A 21,647-nucleotide genomic window follows, 5' to 3' on the forward strand; every position below is an offset into this window, starting at 1 on the left:
TCCATCTGCCATTTCTCTGCCCAAGTCTCCAACCGATCTATATCCTGCTGTATCCTCTGACAATCCTCATCACTGTCTGCAACTCCACCAACCTTTGTGTCGTCCGCAAACTTACTAATCAGACCAGCTACATTTTCCTCCAAATCATTTATATATACTACAAACAGCGAAGGTCCCAGCACTGATCCCTGCAGAACACCACTAGTCACATCCCTCCATTCAGAAAAGCACCCTTCCATTGCTACCCTCTGTCTTCTATGACAGAGCCAGTTCTGTATCCATCTTGCCAGCTCCCCTCTGATCCCATGTGACTTCACCTTTTGTATCAGTCTGCCATGAGGGACCTTGTCAAAGGCTTTACTGAAGTTCATATAGACAACATCCACTGCCCTTCCTTCATCAATCATCTTCGTCACTTCCTCAAAAAACTCAATCAAATTAGTGAGACGCGACCTCCCCTTCACAAAACCATGCTGCCTCTCGCTAATAAGTCCATTTGTTTCCAAATGGGAGTAAATCCTGTCCCGAAGAATCCTCTCTAATAATTTCCCTACCACTGACGTAAGGCTCACCGGCCTATAATTTCCTTGCTACCCTTCTTAAACAAAGGAACAACATTGGCTATTCATCAGTCCTCTGGGACCTCACCTGTAGCCAATGAAGATGCAAAGATTTCTGTCAAGGCCCCAGCAATTTCTTCCCTTGCCTCCCTCAGTATTCTGGGGTCGATCCCATCAGGCCCTGGGGACTTATCTACCTTAATGCTTTGCAAGACACCCAACACCTCCTCCTTTTTGATAATGAGATGACTGAGACTATCTACACTCCCTTCCCTAGGCTCATCATCCACCAAGTCCTTCTTCTTGGTGAATACTGATGCAAAGTACTCAATTTAGTACCTCGCCCATTTCCTCTGGCTTCACACATCGATTCCCTTCTCTGTCCTTGAGTGGGCCAACCCTTTCCCTGGTTACCCTCTTGCTCTTTATATACGTATAAAAAGCCTTGGGATTTTTCTTAATCCTGTTTGCCAATGACTTCTCGTAACCACATTTAACCTTCCTGACTCCTTGATTAAGTTCCTTCCTACTGTCTTTATATTCCTCAAGGGATTCATCTGTTCCTAGCCTTCCAGCCCTTATGAATGCTTCCATTTTCTTTTTGACGAGGCACACAATATCCCGCGTTATCCAAGGTTCCCGAAACTTGCCAAACTTATCCTTCTTCCTCACAGGAACATGCTGGTCCTGGATTCTAATCAACTGACGTTTGAAAGACTCCCACATGTCAGATGTTGATTTACCCTCAAACAGCCGCCCCCAATCTAAATTCTTCAGTTCCTGCCTAATATTGTTATAATTAGCCTTCCCCCAATTTAGCACCTTCACCCGAGGACTACTCTTCTTCTTATCCGCAAGTACCTTAAAACTCATGGAATTATGGTCACTGTTCCCGAAATGCTCCCCTACTGAAACTTCGACCACCTTGCCGGGCTCATTCCCCAATACCAGGTCCAGTACGTCCCCATGCCTAGTTGGACTATCTATGTATTGTTTCAAGAAGCCCTCCTGGATACTCCTTGCAAATTCTGCCCCCTCCAAGCCCCTAGCACAAAGTGAGTCCCAGTCAATATAGGGGAAGTTAAAATCACCCACCACTACAACCCTGTTACCTTTAGATCTTTCCAAAATCTGTCTACATATCTGCTCCTCTACCTCCCGCTGGCTGTTGGGAGGCCTGTAGTAAACCCCCAACATCGTGACTGCACCCTTCCTATTCCTGAGCTCCACCCATATTGCCTTGCTGCATGACCCCTCCGAGGTGTCCTCCCGCAGTACAGCTGTGATATTCTCCTTAACCAGTAATGCAACTCCCCCACCCCTTTTACATCCCCCTCTATCCCGCCTGAAGCTTCTAAATCCTGGAACGTTTAGCTGCCAATCCTGTCCTTCCCTCAACCAAATCTCTGGAATCGCAACAGCATCATGTTTTCTGGAGAGAGAGAGAAAGAAAAGCACGCAGCCTTCTGCTGCTGCACACACTGAGTTACTGCTTGTCTCTTTGTCCAAGGGAAACAAAACCAGCTTCCACCAAGATGGACAGGCGATCACATGGCTACTTCAGGTTTTCTGGAACCTTCCAACGAAATTCAAGGTTAGGAATTGGCTCCACAGGCCCCAGGCTGCCTATTTACACTTGGAGGGGCTCTCTCTCAAAGTCAGTGTGTTAGGATTGCCTTGACTGTCATGTTAATGAAGCCATTTTAGGTAATTCAATCACAGAGCAAGCCATTGTCCTGGGTCCATGCTGCTCAAATCTCTGGCTCCGGATGGCTCTTTTGAATATGAAAAGTTGTTTCAGTTGCAAATTGTGATGGCCATCTTGGCTGCTCGCTTTTTTCAAAGTCAACTACAAGATTTTATCCATTAAAAGTCTAATGTAAGTTTCCAACCGATGAAACTAATATTTCTACTTTGGTATATAGTATTTTCTTGACACATCTGCACCACACGGAATGAAATGTGACTATAGGAAGATTTCATTAAAGGGGGTAGAAAAGAAAAAGAAGAAAACACATTCATTCTCACTCACTTCTCAAATTCACTCATTAACCATAGAACTTCTGCAAGTGGTTTCATCTGCAACAGCAATGCTGAATTAATTTTCCTTTTTTTGGAGTTTGTATGGAATGATTATGTGTTGTCAAATGCGGTTAAGTTTTTCTAGTATTAATTTGTGATCCCCAGGAGACGTGCATCTCTGTAAACATGTGGTTGTTGGTGAAGCTTGGGGTCTGCAAGTTTCCATTATTGCTTAAGGCACATTCGCCTGTATGTACAAGCTGTAACCCCTCAACTGCTGTTTTTGCAACACGTGGCTTTAACCATTCAGGTTTTTCTCCCTATAGTGGTAGTGGGTAATAAACTGGTATTAAGCCCTTGCGAGGTCTCTGAGATTTCTCTGGGTCCTTGCTCTTGCTGAATTGGGCCCTGATCATTGGGTTCTTCAGTGGGTAGATTCACCCTGATCTCAATTTCTGGCGAGTTACAAAAGTGCTATTTACTTCAGGGCATTTTTCTTTCTGTTTTCCCTTTGCTGTGGGGCTTTGCTAATCTGACCCATGTCCTCTAGGACACTGGGGCTCACAGGTTTCTGTACAGCTTTCACTGCACTCCCTTGCAGCACTTCAACGAGGTGAGGCATCATCCTCACTGTTGGTTTGCCTTTTTGGGAACTTTCGTTGTCCCTGCAGGCTTCTGTAAATGCTGTTAGCCACCTTGGTAGAGATCCTCTTTGGCCTACATTTATGTAGGGAGAGTGTGGGGTCTAATTTTCCCAACATTTCACTAGGAGGTTCCAACTGGGGATCCTCCTGGCCCTCCCCTAACCTGCCCTCCCTGTCCTTTTCGTCCCCTTTGACCCTAACTGTCTGTCAAACCCGAGTCTGTCTGTCCCCTTTAGTTTTTTTTTCATTTATAGATACAGCACTGAAACAGGCCCTTTGGCCTACCAAGTCTGTGCCAACCATCAACCACACATTTATACTGATCCTACACTAATCCCATATTCCTACCACATCCCCACCTTCCCTCTGCTTCAGTTTCATTTTGGGCAGTCTGTGCCAGCTTCTTCAATATTGGGTCAGCTTGCTGAGCCTCAGCTAGGGAAGATCTGTCTCATGTATCCTTTGGGTCCTCTAACTTCCCAAAGAAGCTTTCAGATAACCAGACAATAGGGTCATCTGTCTGTAGTGCCAGTTCAGCTTCCTCTGAGGGAACTTATCTGGCCATGGACTGAGTCATCACACCGTCATGGAAAATGCTGGGGACCTTCTCCTGCAACCGTCCTGTCTCTCTGACTTCTTTCAGTCTCTTGAAAACCACTAGGGAGGCTACCACCTTTGCCTCCATCAGATCAGATCAGGGCGGCACAGTGGCGCAGTGGTTAGCACCGCAGCCTCACAGCTCCAGCGATCTGGGTTCAGTTCTGGGTACTGCCTGAGTGGAGTTTGCAAGTTCTCCCTGTGTCTGCGTGGGTTTCCGCCGGGTGCTCTGGTTTCCTCCCACCTCCAAAAGACTTGCAGGTTGATAAGTAAATTGCCCATTGTAAATTGCCCCTAGTGTAGGTAGGTGGTAGGAGAATGGTGGGGATGTGGTAGAAAATATGGGATTAATGTAGGATTAGTATAAATGGGTGATTGTTGGTCGGCACAGACCCGGTGGGCCGAAGGGCCTTTTTCAGTGCTGTATCTCTAAATAAATAAAAATAAATAAAAAATCGTTACCCAGGAGTAGGTCGACCCCACCTACAGGTAAACTAGGGAAAATCCCCACAGTTACCAGTCCTGAAACTAGGTCACACTCCAAGTGCACCTGATATAAAGGTATGGGCATACACTGCCCTCTGATACCATTCACAAATACTCTAGCATTCACTGCACTCTCTGGGGGAAAGATCATGCCTTTTCCCAGCAGACGGGATTTGGTGGCCCCTGTAAATCCTGGTAACCTTCAGTGATTTTGCCATATTTTCCCACACTCACAGTGCTAGGTTTACTGGGTCTTACTGCCGCAGTTATAGCACAGCCTACTCAGCTGTGTTTTGCCATCAGGGCCCCTTTTCCTGCACTGCTCTGATGTGCTCTGATTAATCCGACAGGTTTTCCCCGTAATTTGCATCAGTCAGCATGGAAGTGACCTGGCTTGTTACAGTGGAAACACACAGGTCTTTGGGTGTCACTCCTGCTCTCAGTACTGTCCTTTTTGGCTTGAGGAGGGCCCCCTGTGTGTGCAGCTTTCCGTTCTCACCCGGGGCTGTTAAGGCTCCAATCATCCTCCCACCTTTTATCCTTTTCTGGTTTGTGGGGGTGACTGGGGAAGGGTTTCCTGGGGCTAAGGACTTGTGTACAAGGGTAAATTCATCAGCCAGAATTGAGGCCTACCTGGCTCTATGAACCTTTTGTTCCTCTATGTGGGTTTTAATAGAAAGGGGAAGTGAGTTTTTAAATTCCTTGAGAAGGATCACCGCTCTGAGGTTTTCATACGTGGGCTGTACCTTAAGTGCCCTTATCCACTGGTCAAAAGCAAGCTGCTTAACTCTTTCAAATTCAAGGTAAGTTTGGTCAGGTTGTTTCCAGAGGATTTGGAATTTCTGGTGGTATGCTTCCAGTACTAGTTCATATGTCCCAAGGATAGCATTTTTAGTCATCTCATAATCTGATGAACTTTCATCTGGCAACAATGAATAAACTTCATGCGCTTTTCCCGTTAGCTTGCTTTGTAACAACAGAGTCTAGCTCTCAGCCGGCCATTTCGGCTGTCTCACAAGCTTTTCAAAAGTGACGAAAAATGCTTCCACATCCCCTTCATTGAACTTTGGAATCAACTGGGAGAGGTCGCTCACTAGCCATGCCTTTACTGGGTGTACTGGGTCACCCCCTAGTTAATTCAAGCTGTCTGAGCTCTCTTTCCTCCTTCTCCTTCTGGAAAGCTCTCTCTTTTTCCCTTTCTTCCCTTTCTGAGGTCCTCGGCTGGTCAAAGTGCATTTTGTGATTGACCTGCTTTGCTCAGAGATTTCTTAGAGGCAGAATTGTGGTTGACTCTCCTCCCCTGGTCTCTGGCTGTAGCAGTCTGTAGGCTTGGAGGGTCCACAGTCACAGATGGTTTTCAATTTGATGTATTCTGGAGAGAGAGAGAGAAAGAAAAGCACGCAGCCTTCTGCTGCTGCACACACCGAGTTACTGCTTGTCTCTTTGTCCAAGGGAAACAAAATCAGCTTCCACCAAGATGGACAGATGGTCACATGGCTGCTTCAGGTTTTCTGGAACCTTCTAATGAAATTCAAAGTTAGGAATTGGCTCCACAGGTCCCAGGATGCCAATTTCCACTTGGAGGGGGCTCTCTTTCAAACTCAATGTGTTAGGATTGCCTTGACTGCCATGCTAATGAAGCCATTTTAGTTAATTCAATCACTAGAGCAAGCCATTGCCCTGGGTCCATGCTGCTCAAATCTCTGGCTCTGGGTGGATCTTTTGAATATGAAAAGGTGTTGCAGATGCAAATTGCGATGGCCATCTTGGCTGCTAGTCTTTTTTTAAAGTTAACTGCAAGATTTTATCCATTAAAAGTCTAATGAAAGTTTCCATCTGATGAAATTAATATTTCTAATTTGGCATATAGTATTTTCTTGACAGTCACTCAACTATTCCCATACTTTCTCTATTTGTCCCTGATTCCTCTTTTCAGTTCTCCTCTGAACTTTCTATGTTCTGCTTGGTTCTCTGTTATGAACCTTACAATTGTTATAAGTCTCCTTTTTCAGTTTCATTTTAATCTCTATATCTTTAGTCATCCAGGAAGCTTTAGCTTTGGAAGCCCTTCCTTTCCCCCTCATAGCAATGTGTCTACTCTGTCGATGGACCATCTCCTCTTTGAAGGCCTCCTATAATAAACTGTAATATTATTGTCCATTTCTACTGGACACTCTATTCCCTATGGCACCCACTGGTCACAGAACACTCCAAGAGTACCAATGGACGCTGTAGGCTCCCTTTCCAGGGCCACTCGGGCACAGACAAGACTGTGGAAGAGAAACAGGCAGCCAGAGCGACCCTCCACACGGGCCGTGCTCATGCTGGACCTCTGAATAAAGTTCTATGCCGGGTCCAGAAGCAGACCCAGGTGGAAATTTCCCCGTTCCCTAAATTCTTACTTTGTGCTCCCTTTAACTTGAACACTACACACAATCAGTCAAAATTTATCATCTCCATCAATATTAACTTGTTAATGGATCAACAATCCTCAGTGCTGTTTGCTCACCCTCTCTCGACTTCTTTCTTGGTTTGTTCCTTGTCTTTGTGTAACTCCTCCTTCTCATCTTCGAGGTGGTCCCGCTGGCGTTGCAGATCACCATTCACAGCTTTCAGGTGCTCCACATCCAGCTGCAAGTTATCGATTTGTTGGTTTAGAGAATGCACCAGCTTCTCCAAGTTACCTTTTTCACTGAAAGGAAAAGAACCTTTAAAATGGATCATATCAACATACCTATTGGACTGCTTGTGACTTACAACTGTTAACAGCAGAGAAGTGTTAGAAATAATATTTATGATCAACTGGAATGGCGCAGATTTTAACTGAATCAGTTATCGGCTTGTGGGGGGGGGGGTTGATTTGATTGGGTACTGTTTGCATTCTCAAAAAGGAAGAGTCAGAAAATATTGATTTCTTAACTGCCAATGATTTTTTAGCCTTTAGTTTAATAGATGGAAAATAATGGACTGCATGTGCACAGTGGCGCAGTGGTTAGCACTCACAGCTCCAGCGACCCGGGTTCAATTCTGGGTACTGCCTGAGTGGAGTTTGCAAGTTCTCCCTGTGTCTGCGTGGGTTTCCTCCGGGTGCTCCGGTTTCATCCCACATGCCAAAGACTTGCAGGTTGATAGGTAAATTGGCCATTAGCAATTGCCCCTAGTATAGGTAGGTGGTAGGGAAATATAGGGACAGGTGGGGATGTGGTAGGAATATGGAATTAGTGTAGGATTAGTATAAATGGGTGGTTGATGGTCGGCACAGACTCGGTGGGCCGAAGGGCCTGTTTCAGTGCTGTATCTCTAAACTAAACTAAACTAAAATCTCTGGGAGTGCTTAGACTGTACATTGGCTCTTTTGACAGTGCCTTAACCTCTTGAGAAAGAAGTTTGTAGATTCAAATTCTACCCCAAGGCCTAAGCTCATAAGCTAGGCTGTTAGTTCAGTGTGAAGGTTTTTCTGGGTATAAGGACCAGTCACATTTGATCTGCCAGTTAGGTACGGCTTTGACCTATACACAACAGATGTGGAGATAGGACTGGTAGGTATTGCAATGACAGTCACTCCCTTTCTGAGCAGCATGTGTCAATCTTTTCATTGAAAGGTATTCAAAGAAGACAATTCAAAGAAATTCAACTGATAGGTTTATCTTTTTAAAACCTTTTATAAATTGATTCAAAAGCCGATGTATTAGTTGGGCTAACTTTAACTGATAGTGCTTGCTGCTGCAAAAGCTTCTACCTGTTGATAAACTTGCTTGGTAGGTTAGTCTGTTACAAAAGTGTGGTACAAATGAAATCGATCATCTTCTGAAGTGTCATCGACCTGAAACTCTGTTTCTCTCTTTCCACAAATGCTGAGCATTTCCAGCATTTTCTGTTTACATCTTCTGTAGTGATGTGCCATAAAGACAGGGCTAAAATGTGGCGAGTCGAAGAGACTTAGTAGTTGGCAGGAATAAAGACAGAGGCGCAAGGGGAGAGCCAACTGTGCAACAGCCCCGACAAACAAATTTCTCTGCAGCACCTGTGGAAGAGCCTGTCACTCTAGAATTGGCCTTTATAGCCACTCCAGGCGCTGCTTCACAAACCACTGACCACCTCCAGGCGCGTATCCATTGTCTCTCGAGATAAGGAGGCCCGAAAGAAAGAAAAGAAGTGATGTGAGTATGTATCAGAAGTCAAATGTGTAATCTAAAGGCAATTAATGGAGCTGCTCATCCAGGGCATGCAAATAACTTTGAGCACAAGGTTTCTTTTCACTTCATAGGAAGCACAAGTTTGCCGATGAGAGGTTGTATATGTGTTTTCTTAAGGAAACCCGTCTTAAGGTAAGAAATGAAACACATGATAGGGACCCATAAACTATGGACAGTTTTGTCACATTTACTTATTAATGGGAGTGGTCCTTGGATCTTTACAGAACTGCTTTAAAAATAAAAAAAAATCTGACGGAATGTGAGCCAAAACATAACAATCTTTCGAGGTGTTCTCCTACCCATTAGGCTGCATTGCCATCTCTACAAAGAGGCTTTGAGTTTCCAATTGGCAGACATCCACTAAGCATTTTTTTTTCCTGACCAATGCATAAGCATTCACATGAATGCACTCTACAGTCTCAAAACTATTAGGAAATGTGTTCCTTAATTTTATTTGGTTGTAAAAAGTGGTATTCTCTGTTTAAGCACACTTCCAATTAACTTTCTGGGCAGCAGGAAGAAATGGACTCAAATTCAGAGACCATCTTTGGCTGTCAGCCATGACTCAGTGGGTAGCACACTGAGTCAGAAGGTTGCAGGTCCAAGTTCTACTCCAGAGACTTGAGCACAGAATCGAGGCTGACACTGCACTGTAGTACTGAGAGAATTCTGCATTGTCGGAGGTGTTTTCTTTTGAATGAGATCTTAAACCAAGGCTCCATCTGCTCTCTCAGGTGGATGCAAAAGACTCCATGGCACTATTTTTAAGAAGATCAGGGCAATTATGTCTCAATCAACATCACTATATTTATTGCTCAATTACCATCACTAAAACAGATTATCTAGTCATTGTCACGCTGCTGTTTGTGTGACCTTGCTGTCTGCAAACTGGTTGCCACATTTCCTACATTACAGCAGTGACTACACTTCAAAAGTACTTCAATGCTGTAAGGTGTTTTAGGGTGTCCTGAGGTCATAAAAGGTGCTATAGAAATTCAAGGCCTTCCTTTTCTATATCATTTTATTTGCCCCATCAGAACAAGAGGTAGGTTTGTTTGGGATTTAATTAATGTTCTCTGATATCCTGCACCTTCCTTGCAGGGTGACATAGCACAGTTAAGGCAGCAGGCAGCCATTTTGGAAACCAATAACATGTCATTGACAGATTTAGATGAAGTAATACATGAAGAAAAATATATAACATTAAGAACAGTCTGCGTGAGAAAGAGAGAAAGAATGAGCACAGGTAAGACAGATATCATTTCACTGAAGATAATGGGGGAATGTTGTTAACATCAAAGCCCTGGACATTTCACCTTCTGTTTAGTAGTATAGTTGAGGTTTATTAGTGACACACATTTTGGCTGAAGTCAGATTCTAGATTCAGTTATACTTGTCCCAGAACTTCCATTTGATAGGGGTTCTGTATGTCTCCAATCTCATTTTACAAAACACACTAAATGACCAGCATTTTACCACCCCAGCCATTTCCCCCCTGCACCACCCCTCCAACCTCCCCAAGGTGAGCTGGCAGGCAGAGGGTGGGAAAGTGCCAGTAAAATCACAGGGAGCCACGTTGGATTGGCTCCCTTACATGGCCTCGCTGCCTGGAAACTGGAAGTGGAGAGGCTGCCCGCTCCAAGGAGGTGGGTAGCAGTTTACCATAATTAAAGGCCCAATTAGGGGACATTTTGCTGATGGTGGGATGATCCCTGCCATAAGGGGAGGCTGCCAGCTAAACGGAGGCAGCCTCCCTATGGCAACCCTGGGGGCCAAGCTCGATGGCCCAAAGAGGGGGCCGCAGGCAGCTATGACAGCTCCCGTGACCCCAACGATCTCCCCAAAGAGGTTTGCCCTCTGACACTTGGCCCAGTGATTTTTAATTTTTTTTTTGCCTGGCCCAGCTCCTAAGGTCTTCTGCAGACCTCAGCAGCGACCACTTCTCCTGGTGGCACTGCTGAGGCTTCAGGACTGCCGGCCCTCTGATTGAGCTAGCACTATGGAGAGCCCACCCACCATCCTGAATTGGGCAGTGGGCCCGCAGGCAGCCAATTAGGAGATCACCTGCAGTAAAATCGCCGGCAAGTGCAGACTTGGGACCCACTTTTCACCCTGACATCGAGGTACTCACGACCTTGTAAAATTCAGGCCAAAGTCTTCATTTCACAAATGGATGGTGACACAGGTAAAACATAAAATCTGGATTCAGTTATCTCATTTTGATCATATCTTGAAAAAAATAGAAACATCTCTTTAACACTCAATGGCACAGCCCTGAATTCATCTCTAACAAAGTTTGGTTCATCCTCCCTTCTCCAAACAAAATGTCAATGCCCACCTTCCAATGATTTCCAGAGAGGATCGGTAGCGGGCAGCATCCCTCTTGGCATCGTCCTTGGCTCGGCTTGAATCCTCAGCGTCATCTTTCAGTTTTACCATCTTCTGCTCCAGTAGCCTCCGTTCACTCTCACTCTCTCCCAGCTGTTTCTTCAAAGAGCTGATTACATCCTGAACGGCTTCCAGTTTTCCACGAAACTCCTGAAAAAATGGCCACACTTCACTCATTACAAACTGACTTTTATCTTTCATAACCATTTACACCACATTAAAAGACGGAAGTAAGCTTCTAAAATTTCTCACCATCAGGAATCCTTTTTAAAAGTCATGCAGTTGCAAGGAAGCATGATCAACATTCACAAATTTCTACCTCCATTAATTTTATTCACTATTGCTACTGAGGGAGTTATTGAGCTTAGCTACCAAAAGGAATTGAACTGACACCACAAGACCAGTATGTGTAAAAGGCAGGTGAGCAGTGACTAGGCACTAAGCCCAGTACAATGGGACAGTGTACAAGAAACTTTACTCTGTATCTAACCCATGCTGTACCAAATCTAAGAGTTTCTTATTAGGCAACGCAGAGGAACCTTTATTCCAGGCTTGGTTTTAACCACACATGCCCAGTGGAAACCAGGCGAGTGGACGTTAAAATGAACCCTTCCCACAAGGGTGGTGGAAGTGGAGACAATCAATGATTTCAAAAGGAAATTGGATGGGCACTTGAAGGAAATAAACTTGCAGGGCTATGGGGATCGAGGAGGGAGTGGGACTGACTGGATTGCTTCGTGGAGAGCCGTCATGCACTCAAAGGGATGAATGGCCTCCTTCTATGCCGTAAATGACTATGACCTGCTTAGATCCTGGCCATTCCTCATATCAATTTGCAGGGTTTTGCAAGCAGGTGAGGCGACTACCTATATTCATGCAAATTGGGGTCTTATTCTGTGATTGGGACCACAATGCAGTTTTAACTGGGGCCTGAATGGGGACATTGCATGGCTTTCCTGTTAGGATAAAGCAGTCTGCAGTTGATCTGTGGGCAGAACTGGACTTTCAACTAAGTCTGGAACTTTCCTTTACAGGATTGGGAGGGGAGGGAGTGTTCATTTGGGCCCCACAGGGTAAGTTGTGGTATACCCTGCCTTAGACATTTCCTCTGTACGACCCTCAAGAAACCCCCTTCACGTTACTTATCTGGAATCCCTCAGCTGCCCAATCTTCACTTGCCAGCAGCTGCTCTCAAGCTTCCTTGTGCCCTCGGGCAGAAAGTGGCCTGGGAGCAGTTAGTAAGTCAGGCTTTACAATTAAAGTCCACATGGTTTCCTACTGCCTTTGTCTGGCAGGAAATCAACTTGTTGGAGCAGTTTCCCAATGGAAACACATTGTGAATTAAAATTTGTCCCTCTGTAACTAACCAATGCTGTACTTATGCTGGGAGTGTTTGATGGGTCTGTTTGAGGGAACTTTACTCTGTATCTAACCCTTGCTATACCTGGCCTGGGAGTGTTTGATGGAACAAGTGTAGAAGCAGTTTTGCCTTGTATCTAAAATGTGCTAAAACTGTCTGTGCAATTTTCATTATTATTATCACTGACACTGGGTTCAAAAGGTGAATAAGAAGCCTGCCTGCCAGAACTGAGACCTGCACAGTGATTGAGCACTCTGAGTGTGTCCTACCCTGGCAACAGTCTGGCAGGGACACACGTCAGTAAATCCCTCTGTAATAATTCAACACAGCGCTGTAAAGTGATAACTCACAAATAATAACTGTGAGGTGACCCTTCAAATTTTTTGATTTTTGTTTTGTTCCAAGAAATGCAGCTTACAGTCTCAGTGAGCTGTTGTCTATTAAATATATAAAGAGTGCAGCTGTGATCAAAGCAGCCACTCCAATAACTCGTTCTCCTGTGTGACAAGGGCTGACAGGTAAAGGCTAAGTTGCAATGGCCCGAGACACAATACTGCTGGGCCAGATTTCAAGGCAATTGGAGAAACCATTCAACTTTTTTTTTAACCCTTCAGCCACTCTAGCCCCAAAGATCAGCACCTGACAGTTTGCATTTGCAATTTTGATCTGTTATGTGTAGCTGTTGTGCTGGATTTGAGAAGCAACATAATCATTAATGCTTGAATTATGCATAAGTTCTCCGATTGGAAGTGAGTTACGGATTCAGGACTCCACTAAAAAGCATTGCTGTGGATTTTGATCTCCCAACGAGGATGAGAGCACTGTTTGCCCAGCGAAGTCTACAGCGAACCCATCCCCAGTTTCCAGGTTTGCATGGTTCAGGTGAGCTGCCATTGTGAAATACACTCCCATAGGCAGCTTACTCAAGAGGTCAGTGATTAAAAGCCTACTGCACCTTAAAAGTGAGGTGCTTTTCTTGTGGCCAAGACATAAAAATAAAATGGTGGAAACAAAACTGGGAACAATGAGAAGAAGTCTGGGGGCAAAAAGAGATCCAAAAGGACCCCACAGTTTTCAGATACTTCTCTGGTGCAGCATGTTTGGAATAGAAAAAAAAGCCCTGTACCCTCCAGATAGTCAGTAAATTGATGAACATGGCAGATGTGGCACAATCTGTGAATGTGATCAGTAACATCTCCAGAAGCTGGTTTCCGTGCAGAGAGATGCAATGATCTCACCAGCACTGCCAAATTAAGACTCTCCTTAACATATTTCATACATTCTGCATGGCCCTGCAGGATCCTACCTTCAAAACTATGAATCCATCTCTCTCAATAAGTCAACAGGTAACAGACTTCACTGCACTTCCTTTCTCATTGCACTCGCACCCTCAAAAACTGTTACTGCACTTACTTGCTGTTTCTTCCTGAAATGGTCAGTAGGCTCCTATAGAGTAAGGGCTGAAAGACTTTGCCCAGGGAACATATTAACCCATCTGCACTCTTCTTGCAGAAGCTAGATTTTGTGTGAAGCAGCTTCAGCGTGACACGGGTGCGGTCAATAACACAATGGACGTGTGGGAAACCTGTAATTTGTGTAGCTTTTTGTGTACAGCTCTATCCTGATGTTTCCAGATATCAGATGAAGGGATAAAGCATTTGGTTTAGCCTCATCATTAATCTAGCACTATTATTAGAGACCTATCTCTAACCTAAGTTGTAGCCTTATCTTTGATCTAGTGTTATATTCCTATCTACCACCAACTGCAAAAGTCTTACTTCTGACCTAATGTTAAAATCCTATGTCTGACTGTGTCTTCCCATCTACTGTGTTTCCAATCCAGGTGTTTTGCCTGACAAAATTATCCCAGGAATGTTACAAAGGTATTCTCCATGGAATGTAGCATAGTGAAGCTCAAACTGTCCTTGCACAACAGTCACATATTGAGTAGTAATAAAAAGCAGAAACCCTGGCTGATTGCTTTCCTCCTCTAGACAAGCAGCGCTGAAGTCAATGTTAGCGTCCCTACTTCGACCCTGGCTAAAACTCTGCCAGCTCAGCCAAGGGCAGGGATTAAACTGGGACATGCCATTTTATCAATCGGTCTGATATGCAAACCTACTTGTTTTCTCCTGCTTTGAACTTGCTTCCCTCCATCTCATTCCATGGCCAAAGGGGAAATCTGCTGCATGACTTCTGCCAATGGTTCTCCAGTTGTCTATCTAAGTTGATGACCCAGGGTGTCTCTCCCAACTGTACGCCCTCAGTAATCTGTGCCCTGCACCTTCTTTGATGGCCTCGTAGGCACAAACCTCCTTGTCTCCTGCTCAGTGCTGAGGGGATTCTTGCTTGACAATGCGGCTAAAGATTAACATCAAATACTGCAGAAATATACACTCCCATTGGACCGAGTCTGTGTCACACTAAATTAATGCATGATGTGCCACTAATTGCCAGCAAAGTACTATTCTCAAGCTACATAATTCTTCTTGGCTAATTCTAAATTCAAAATACTCAACAGACTGAGCATCAAATCAGTTAAATCATTTTCACCTCATTAAATGCAATTGAAGAGTAGACAACTTCAAACACTTTCCCTCCACCCCAGTTGGACAGAGTTCACAGAATTATTGTGCAATCGTTTTTTTTTCTCCCTCAATAAGAATTATAAACAATGTCGCACTAGTTAAAAAGTTTCAATGTTTTCCTGGCCTTCACATCTTTGCAACCACAGGTATGTATGGCTGCCTTTGAACTACTGTGAACAACATAAAAGGTGGAGGTGGGAAGGAACTACAATCCGAGCAGTTTATGGATCACACAATCCCACTGCAAAGCTACAATTCCTTTCCAGCAGGTATGAGCAAGCTAGACCGAGATAAGCTGCATTAACTATTTAACCTGTTCCTGCCCTCATCTCTTAGAGTTCAAATAGTTATTGGCAAAATGCAGCTCATTCTCCTCTCAAATGTCACGTTACCGTTTCATCGCTTTTTTTGCTGTGAAATTTGTGCTCATCAGGGAGCGCATTGAACATTTTCTAATTTCAGGCATCCAGTGCTGGCATCGAGCACTCTCAAGCCAGTTACAGCATGTTTTAGATAAAAAGGACACTATTGCAATACCACTGAACTGAGCCTGTGGACAATCAACGGAATGGGCATATGTAGCCGGCAGTGGCTTGGAATGATCCAATGGTGCAATGGTTACTCATCTTCCCAATTGGAAGGGTTATCCTGGTGGGAGATGTGTGGTTTGGAGGAGCTGGTAAATCTGAATAGTAGCCTGACTTGTGAGGCAGAGCTGGTGAAGATGTTTCTTATTCAAAATGCCCAGGGTGGACTATCTCCAAATGCAAGTCCTGGGGCAAGGAGTGTACAAAATACTAAGCGTGTAATTGCTTCGATGTTTCTTCTCCTCTCCCAAACCTTGGAGTGCCATGAGAATGTCCAAAGGAATTTTCATCCTGCGCACTTTCTTTGCTGCAAGTGAAATTGCAGCTGAAATTGATACAGTTGTGCAGGACAATAAAGGAGCGGCAAATAAAAGTTTTGCAACACAAAAAAAATCAGACTTCTACAGCAACGAGAAGTTAAGAATCAGTTAAACTGCAGATGAAACTAACTATTAACTGGAAAAGAAATTCAGCAATAAATACTCCAAAAAAAATCCTTCTGTGGTCCACCCAGTCAAAGGGCTGAATTTTGGCAGCAGGCAAAAAAAATCGGGCCGCACACCAAAGAGCTGCCGTGATTCCAAACGCGGTGGCTCATTTAAATATTTAAATAGCTGGGGCGGCCAACCCCCCCCCCCCACCCCCACCCCGATCAAGGGGAGGGCGTGGGCTGTCCATCCCGGCAATGGCGTCAGCTGCCTAAGCGCAGACTCTGACATCATTTTTAAAGGGCTGTTAGCCCTACCGGCATATTTAAATATTTAAAGAAAGATTAAATGAAAATAAATAAATACACATCTTTTTCCCCTCTCCCACCCCCCCCCCCATAACAATTAAATTAATTATTTGCCCTTTCCCCCCACAAAACACTTACCTTTACCATCCAACCTTCCCCCCCGCCACAAACTGCACAAACTTTAAACTTCAACCCTTCCCACCAACCCCTACACCCATGATGTTAATTTGACCCTGTCCCCCACCCCTTCTCCTGCACTAAGAAACTTACCTCCCCTCTCCCCACCAGTCTTCTGCCTCGTTTCCCTGGACGGGGATCTGAAGGCACGGGAGTGCCTGCCGCCGGGCCGAAGATCACAGCGGGACATCGATTAATGGTCAATACATGCAAATCTATTAATTTACTTTATTTGCATATGGTGATTGTGCTCCTGTTGCCTAGCAGCGGGGTGGGCGACCACCACGGTGCCCCACCACCTCTGGGAGGATCAGGCCAGGCTCTGCCAGCCTCTAGGTCCGTGGTGGGCCTCATTCAGGGCCATCTTGAGGCCCTACGCCCTCCTCTGCCACAGATCCCGATGTCAAGGGCTCCTTCAAATCCAGCCCAAAGAGTGAGATGCCCACTTTATATGGATAAGCTGCACTATGGGAGAACCAGCAGTAAACATAGGCCTGAATGTTTCATGGGGAATGGTGGGGGAGAGGGTAATCTCTCGATTTCCTGGTGTAACTAGGTGTGGAGATCCCTGTCTCTGCAACCTTCTCCAGCTCTGCCACAATACTCTGAGATTCACCAATTCTGGCCTCTTTTGTATCCCCAATTCCCTTTGCCCAATGGCCGTCATGCCTTCAGCCATCGAGGCAGTTAGTTCCCTCCCTAAACCTTTCCGCACCTCTCTCTCTATATTTAAAATGCGCCTTAAAAGGTATCTCTTTGACAAAGCATTTGGTCACATGTGCTAATGTTCTGACGAGAGGTCACAGACCTGAAACATTAACTCTGTTTCTCTCTCCACAGATGCTGCCAGACCTGCTGTGTATTTCCAGCACTTTCTGTTTTATTTATTATGTTCTAATGTTTCCTTTGGATTGGTGTCAGATTTTGCCTGATTACAGTCCTGTGAAGCACCAAGGGGTGTTTTTACTGTAAAGGCACTTTTTTTTGGAATACGAGTTGTTGTTGAGATCAGTGGTGTCCTCAAAGGAATGGTATAAATAGTTTCTCAGGGGACTTCTCTAGTTACTCACTTAAGTTATACTCAATACAATTGTGTAGTGGTTATGTTACTGGACTAATAATCCAGAGACCGTGTATTCGAATTTGATTGTCAAAATAACCCAATTGGTTCATTAGTGTCCACTAGGGAAGCAAACCTGCTGTTCTTACCCATCTGGACTATATGTGACTCAAGTCCAACAGCAATATGGTTGGCTCCTTAACTGCACTCTGAAGTGGTCCAGCAAGCAAATCAATTGTATCAACTGCTATCAGCAGTTTACTAAGAAAGCTTACCTTCTCAAGGCAACTAGGGACGGACAACAATTGCTGGCCTTGCCATTGATACCCACATCATAAGAATTAATAACAAGAGATTGGGTGAAACCCCCAACCCAGGGAAATTCAGGGGCCATGATATCTGCTAAGACCTATTTGGATAAAATTGAGAGCAGTAATGAGCGTTGCAATGTGTGTGATGTGTCTACCTTCTACAGGCTGGCTAATTTCATGTGGTCTGACTGTGCTAGTGGATTAAAGACTTTATTCTCTCTCTGCTTACCTGCACTTGGAGCTGTCGTCTTTGGAGAGCTGACTGGACCGTGGACAACGTAGAATCACTGAAAGACGGTGACATGCTGCGCAGCGGTGATTGAGAACGGGTAGGTGACCTGCGCCTGCGAGGGGAAGGCGTGCGCAGCACTGGGGACCCCGACAGGAGGGGTGACCCGAGCCTTCCAGTACCACCCTCAGTCCCTTCAGCAGCCCCTTCTCTGAAGAGGGAGCTTGCAGTCTCTGCATCAGCAACAGCAACCTGAGAATGAAAGGGCAGAATGATCAGCACAAATACTTACACACGTTTTAAATATGATCAGAAAAAGAGGTCATAGGTCTAAATTTTCTGAAAATGCTTGTCTGGATTTAGCTCCTCTACTCAGAGGAGGGTTGGGTTGGGACTGTCACTCTAACCACCTGCCTCCTTCCCACTATCACCTCGCCTCCCCGCACTTGCCCCACCATCCCCACAAAGACCCTGACCAATTTTCCTGGGGCAGGGGTTATGAGTAATGCATGATGGCCTTTGATATGATCCCCACCACCAACAGGAAGCCTGTCACTGCTGAAGAGGAAGATCCAGTGATACAACACCATGATGAGCAGGCACCTCAAATTTCTGGAAACTTTCAATGAGGCCCTTGGGCTGGACTCTTTTTGCAGTCCATATGCAATCTGCCTTATCATGAATATTAACGCACCCATTTAATCTCCTTCCACAGTCCATTTACCATCTGCCCTAACCTGGACTCTGCACAACCCATTTAATCTCCTGTGGGGAAGTTCTATATAAATACTCCCAGTTTCACAAGGAAAGTGCTAGAATATTCCTCCAGCCTTGCCTCTCCAATATTCAACTCTGAATTGATGTGCTGTCCATAAACGACCCTCTTCCCCCCCCCCCCCTCCACCACATTCCATTGAGTGTTTGTAACCAGTCCAATCTCAGCCACATACTACTGCATCTTTGAAAAGCCAATCAAAAGATCTCTTTCACACATTGGCCCCTTTTTTTTGTACCTGAGCAATGTTGTGTAACGTTTGATGTAAGGATTCTATCTCAGTTCTTAGAGCTTCGTTTTCCAAGGTTTCACTTGTAATTTCAGTTTTACTGGATTCCTGTGATCAGCCAAGATTCAGAATTAGGAACTGACATGTAAAGCAGAAAATCTGTGATAGGTTGGAGCAGTTACAAATGCTTCCACCCCCAACTGTTAATTAAAAATTCCTTGAAGAGGACTGACAAACAGTTACATCAGATCAAAAAAAAAATAGTGAATTTCAACAACATACATATCGTAGTAAGAACAAGGAAAAACCATCTGTGCCGCAGTAACAGAAGGTTCTAAGCCCAGAGATTTTGTTCGTCTCATGAAAGGAAATTTAAAAATACCTTGGAAATATTTGGAAAAGCAGGGATTATTTTGTAGTGGGAATACAAAGGAGAATTGAGCCACTCACATCTCAAAATTTCCTGTTCATTCTCTCCTCCACTGCCAAAACATGCCATCTCTTGCTGGGGGCAAGTGGGTGAGCTTAGCAGCAAATGCCTGCATGTCATTTTGCCATGGAGGGCGACAATGCCAAGCCCAATTCAGGTCTCAATTAACAACCACACTTACAACTTTCCAGCACAGTAATTGAAGTGATCAGAAGTGGAGAACCCCAGCTAATTTATTTTCCCTCCATAGTTCACAGACATGGAGACTAATTCTAGTGACCCAATTTCCATTGCTGACTGAGATTAGTCAACTAAGTATGAACTGGTAATCAAGCCTGGGACCATTCAATTTGCATGGTATATACCCACTGGGTGACTAGAACCTGCAGCAGAAGAAATCAAAAAGAAAAGGGAAGGAATCTTAGAAATATTGCTGGTAGGTATGGGTCAAGAAGTGTCCAACACCGCAACAAAACTGGTTATGATACGGCCACACGGATCTTACTGAGATACCCTCAGTAAGTTTTCCTGTCAACAGGAGCCTTCTGCTGGCAATGTTTCACGTAGAATAATGTTCCTTTTGAACTGGAACTCAAAAATATTAGCAACGTTCTGGACACATTGTTGCCCAAACTGATTCATGTGAGCAAATGATTTTATTCATGTGACTTGTTTATTGTGCACTGGTGTCTGATATCTGCTGAACATCATTCACATAGTGTAGCAGTGCAGTGGAGCCTCTTTGATACATTATCTAGAAAACAAAAAGGCATGTTGATGTCCCTCAAGGATGTTGGAGAAGAGGTGGCTTGGTATTTCTTCCATCAGATTGGTTTCTTTGACTCCAGTCCAGATTAACCATGGTCACAAATTGTCAGACTTCTCCAAGAAGACAGACCAGGATGCCTACCACCCAAACCCCTTATCAGTGAGTGTCTTGTCAGTCAAATATGCATAGCTTCATGGAATCAAAGGGTATGATTTTAACACTCTCATCCCAAATTAGAAACTTGCCATTTTATATATGGATTATAGATATTACCATACATCTATAACATCCCATATTCAATGATCTATAGTCATTCCTCCCGTGGTAGTGGGACATTTGTTGTCTTTGATGCCTTGCCCAACTAACTGATAGCCTACTGTTCACTCTGAAAAGGCTTTACTTTGGCACCTTCCACATGCATCACGTTTTCCTACTAGTGGACGTCCTGTTAAAATCCATGTGACAACGGACCTTGTTGGAGGACATTCTTTCTTTATTTCTGGAATATTATTGTGCCAGCCATACAAATTCCCATGGATCAAGCTTTTGGTCACTGACCTAATAGCTCCTTCTGTGGCTCAGGGTCACATTTTGTTTTATAATGTTCCTGTCAGTGCGTTGGGATGTTTTATTACACCAAAGGTGCTATATAAATATAAGTTGTTGTTGTTGGAGCCATTGAGGATCAATCATGACAGTGAGGGTTAGAAGGGCACATATTGGGATAGACATTTTTGATGAGAAATGGCAGACTCTTTGCTCAGTGACCAGGAGACTGAGACAAGATCAGCATCTCGCACATCATCCTCCATAGCGCCTAAACTGCTGGAGTTCCCCAGTATCCAGTGCACATTGCAAAGGCTGGGAACGAGTCCACCACAGCTTCTGTATCTACATCATGGCCTACCTGCCTGAATAACTATGGGGGTAATTGTAGCACTGGGTGAAGGTGTACAATGTGCAATACTTAATCGGCTGTCCAATATACACCATGTCAAATTTTCTCTTTGCTTGACTTTAAACGTGAAGGAAATGAGAAATGGTGTATAATGGGTGGTTAATTCAATAGTGCCCATTTTACCCCATCATCCAAGGTTAAAATTATACCCTATGATTAAAAGAGACAAGGCAGCAAGTTGAATCACTCCACTGCTAATTCCTCCTGGCCTTGCAGGTTTCACCTTGATTCTCCAATGTACCATCTATTTCATCTCCCGCTATATCCTGCCGGACATGGAATCACCACAACACAGTGCCATCTGGATCAACCATTGCAGTCAACATGCTGCAGAAAATATCCCTGCCAGGAAAGACTGTTGGTTGAAGGAAAACATTTTTCTACCAACTGTTTCTGTTGTGCTGGTATTTTGGATTTGCAGCACCATTGAGTCTCTCCAATTACTAGGAATTCCCTTTCAGTGAGTTGCACATTACCTTTTCCCTTTATGATGGAATGTTATTCCTATATTAAAAGTGATGCCCTGGAATTATCTGGAATGGTTT

The 21,647-nt window shown here is 44.4% G+C and overlaps 1 protein-coding gene across 2 annotated transcripts in view; it reads right to left on the minus strand.

Moving 5' to 3' along the window:
- Nucleotides 1–21,647, minus strand: part of crocc2 (ciliary rootlet coiled-coil, rootletin family member 2) — a 490,923-nt gene that overhangs the window by 233,590 nt on the left and 235,686 nt on the right. For both annotated transcript variants that reach the window (XM_068041847.1, XM_068041848.1), the window contains 4 exons: nt 18,955–19,053; nt 17,942–18,193; nt 10,844–11,043; nt 6,819–7,001 (listed from right to left, as the gene is read on the minus strand). In XM_068041847.1, the coding sequence (XP_067897948.1) occupies nt 6,819–7,001; nt 10,844–11,043; nt 17,942–18,193; nt 18,955–19,053 (734 nt within the window). The remainder of the gene's footprint in view (nt 1–6,818; nt 7,002–10,843; nt 11,044–17,941; nt 18,194–18,954; nt 19,054–21,647) is intronic.

Source organism: Heterodontus francisci, chromosome 11 (assembly GCF_036365525.1).
Source record: "Heterodontus francisci isolate sHetFra1 chromosome 11, sHetFra1.hap1, whole genome shotgun sequence".
Taxonomy (NCBI): Eukaryota; Metazoa; Chordata; class Chondrichthyes; order Heterodontiformes; family Heterodontidae; genus Heterodontus; species Heterodontus francisci.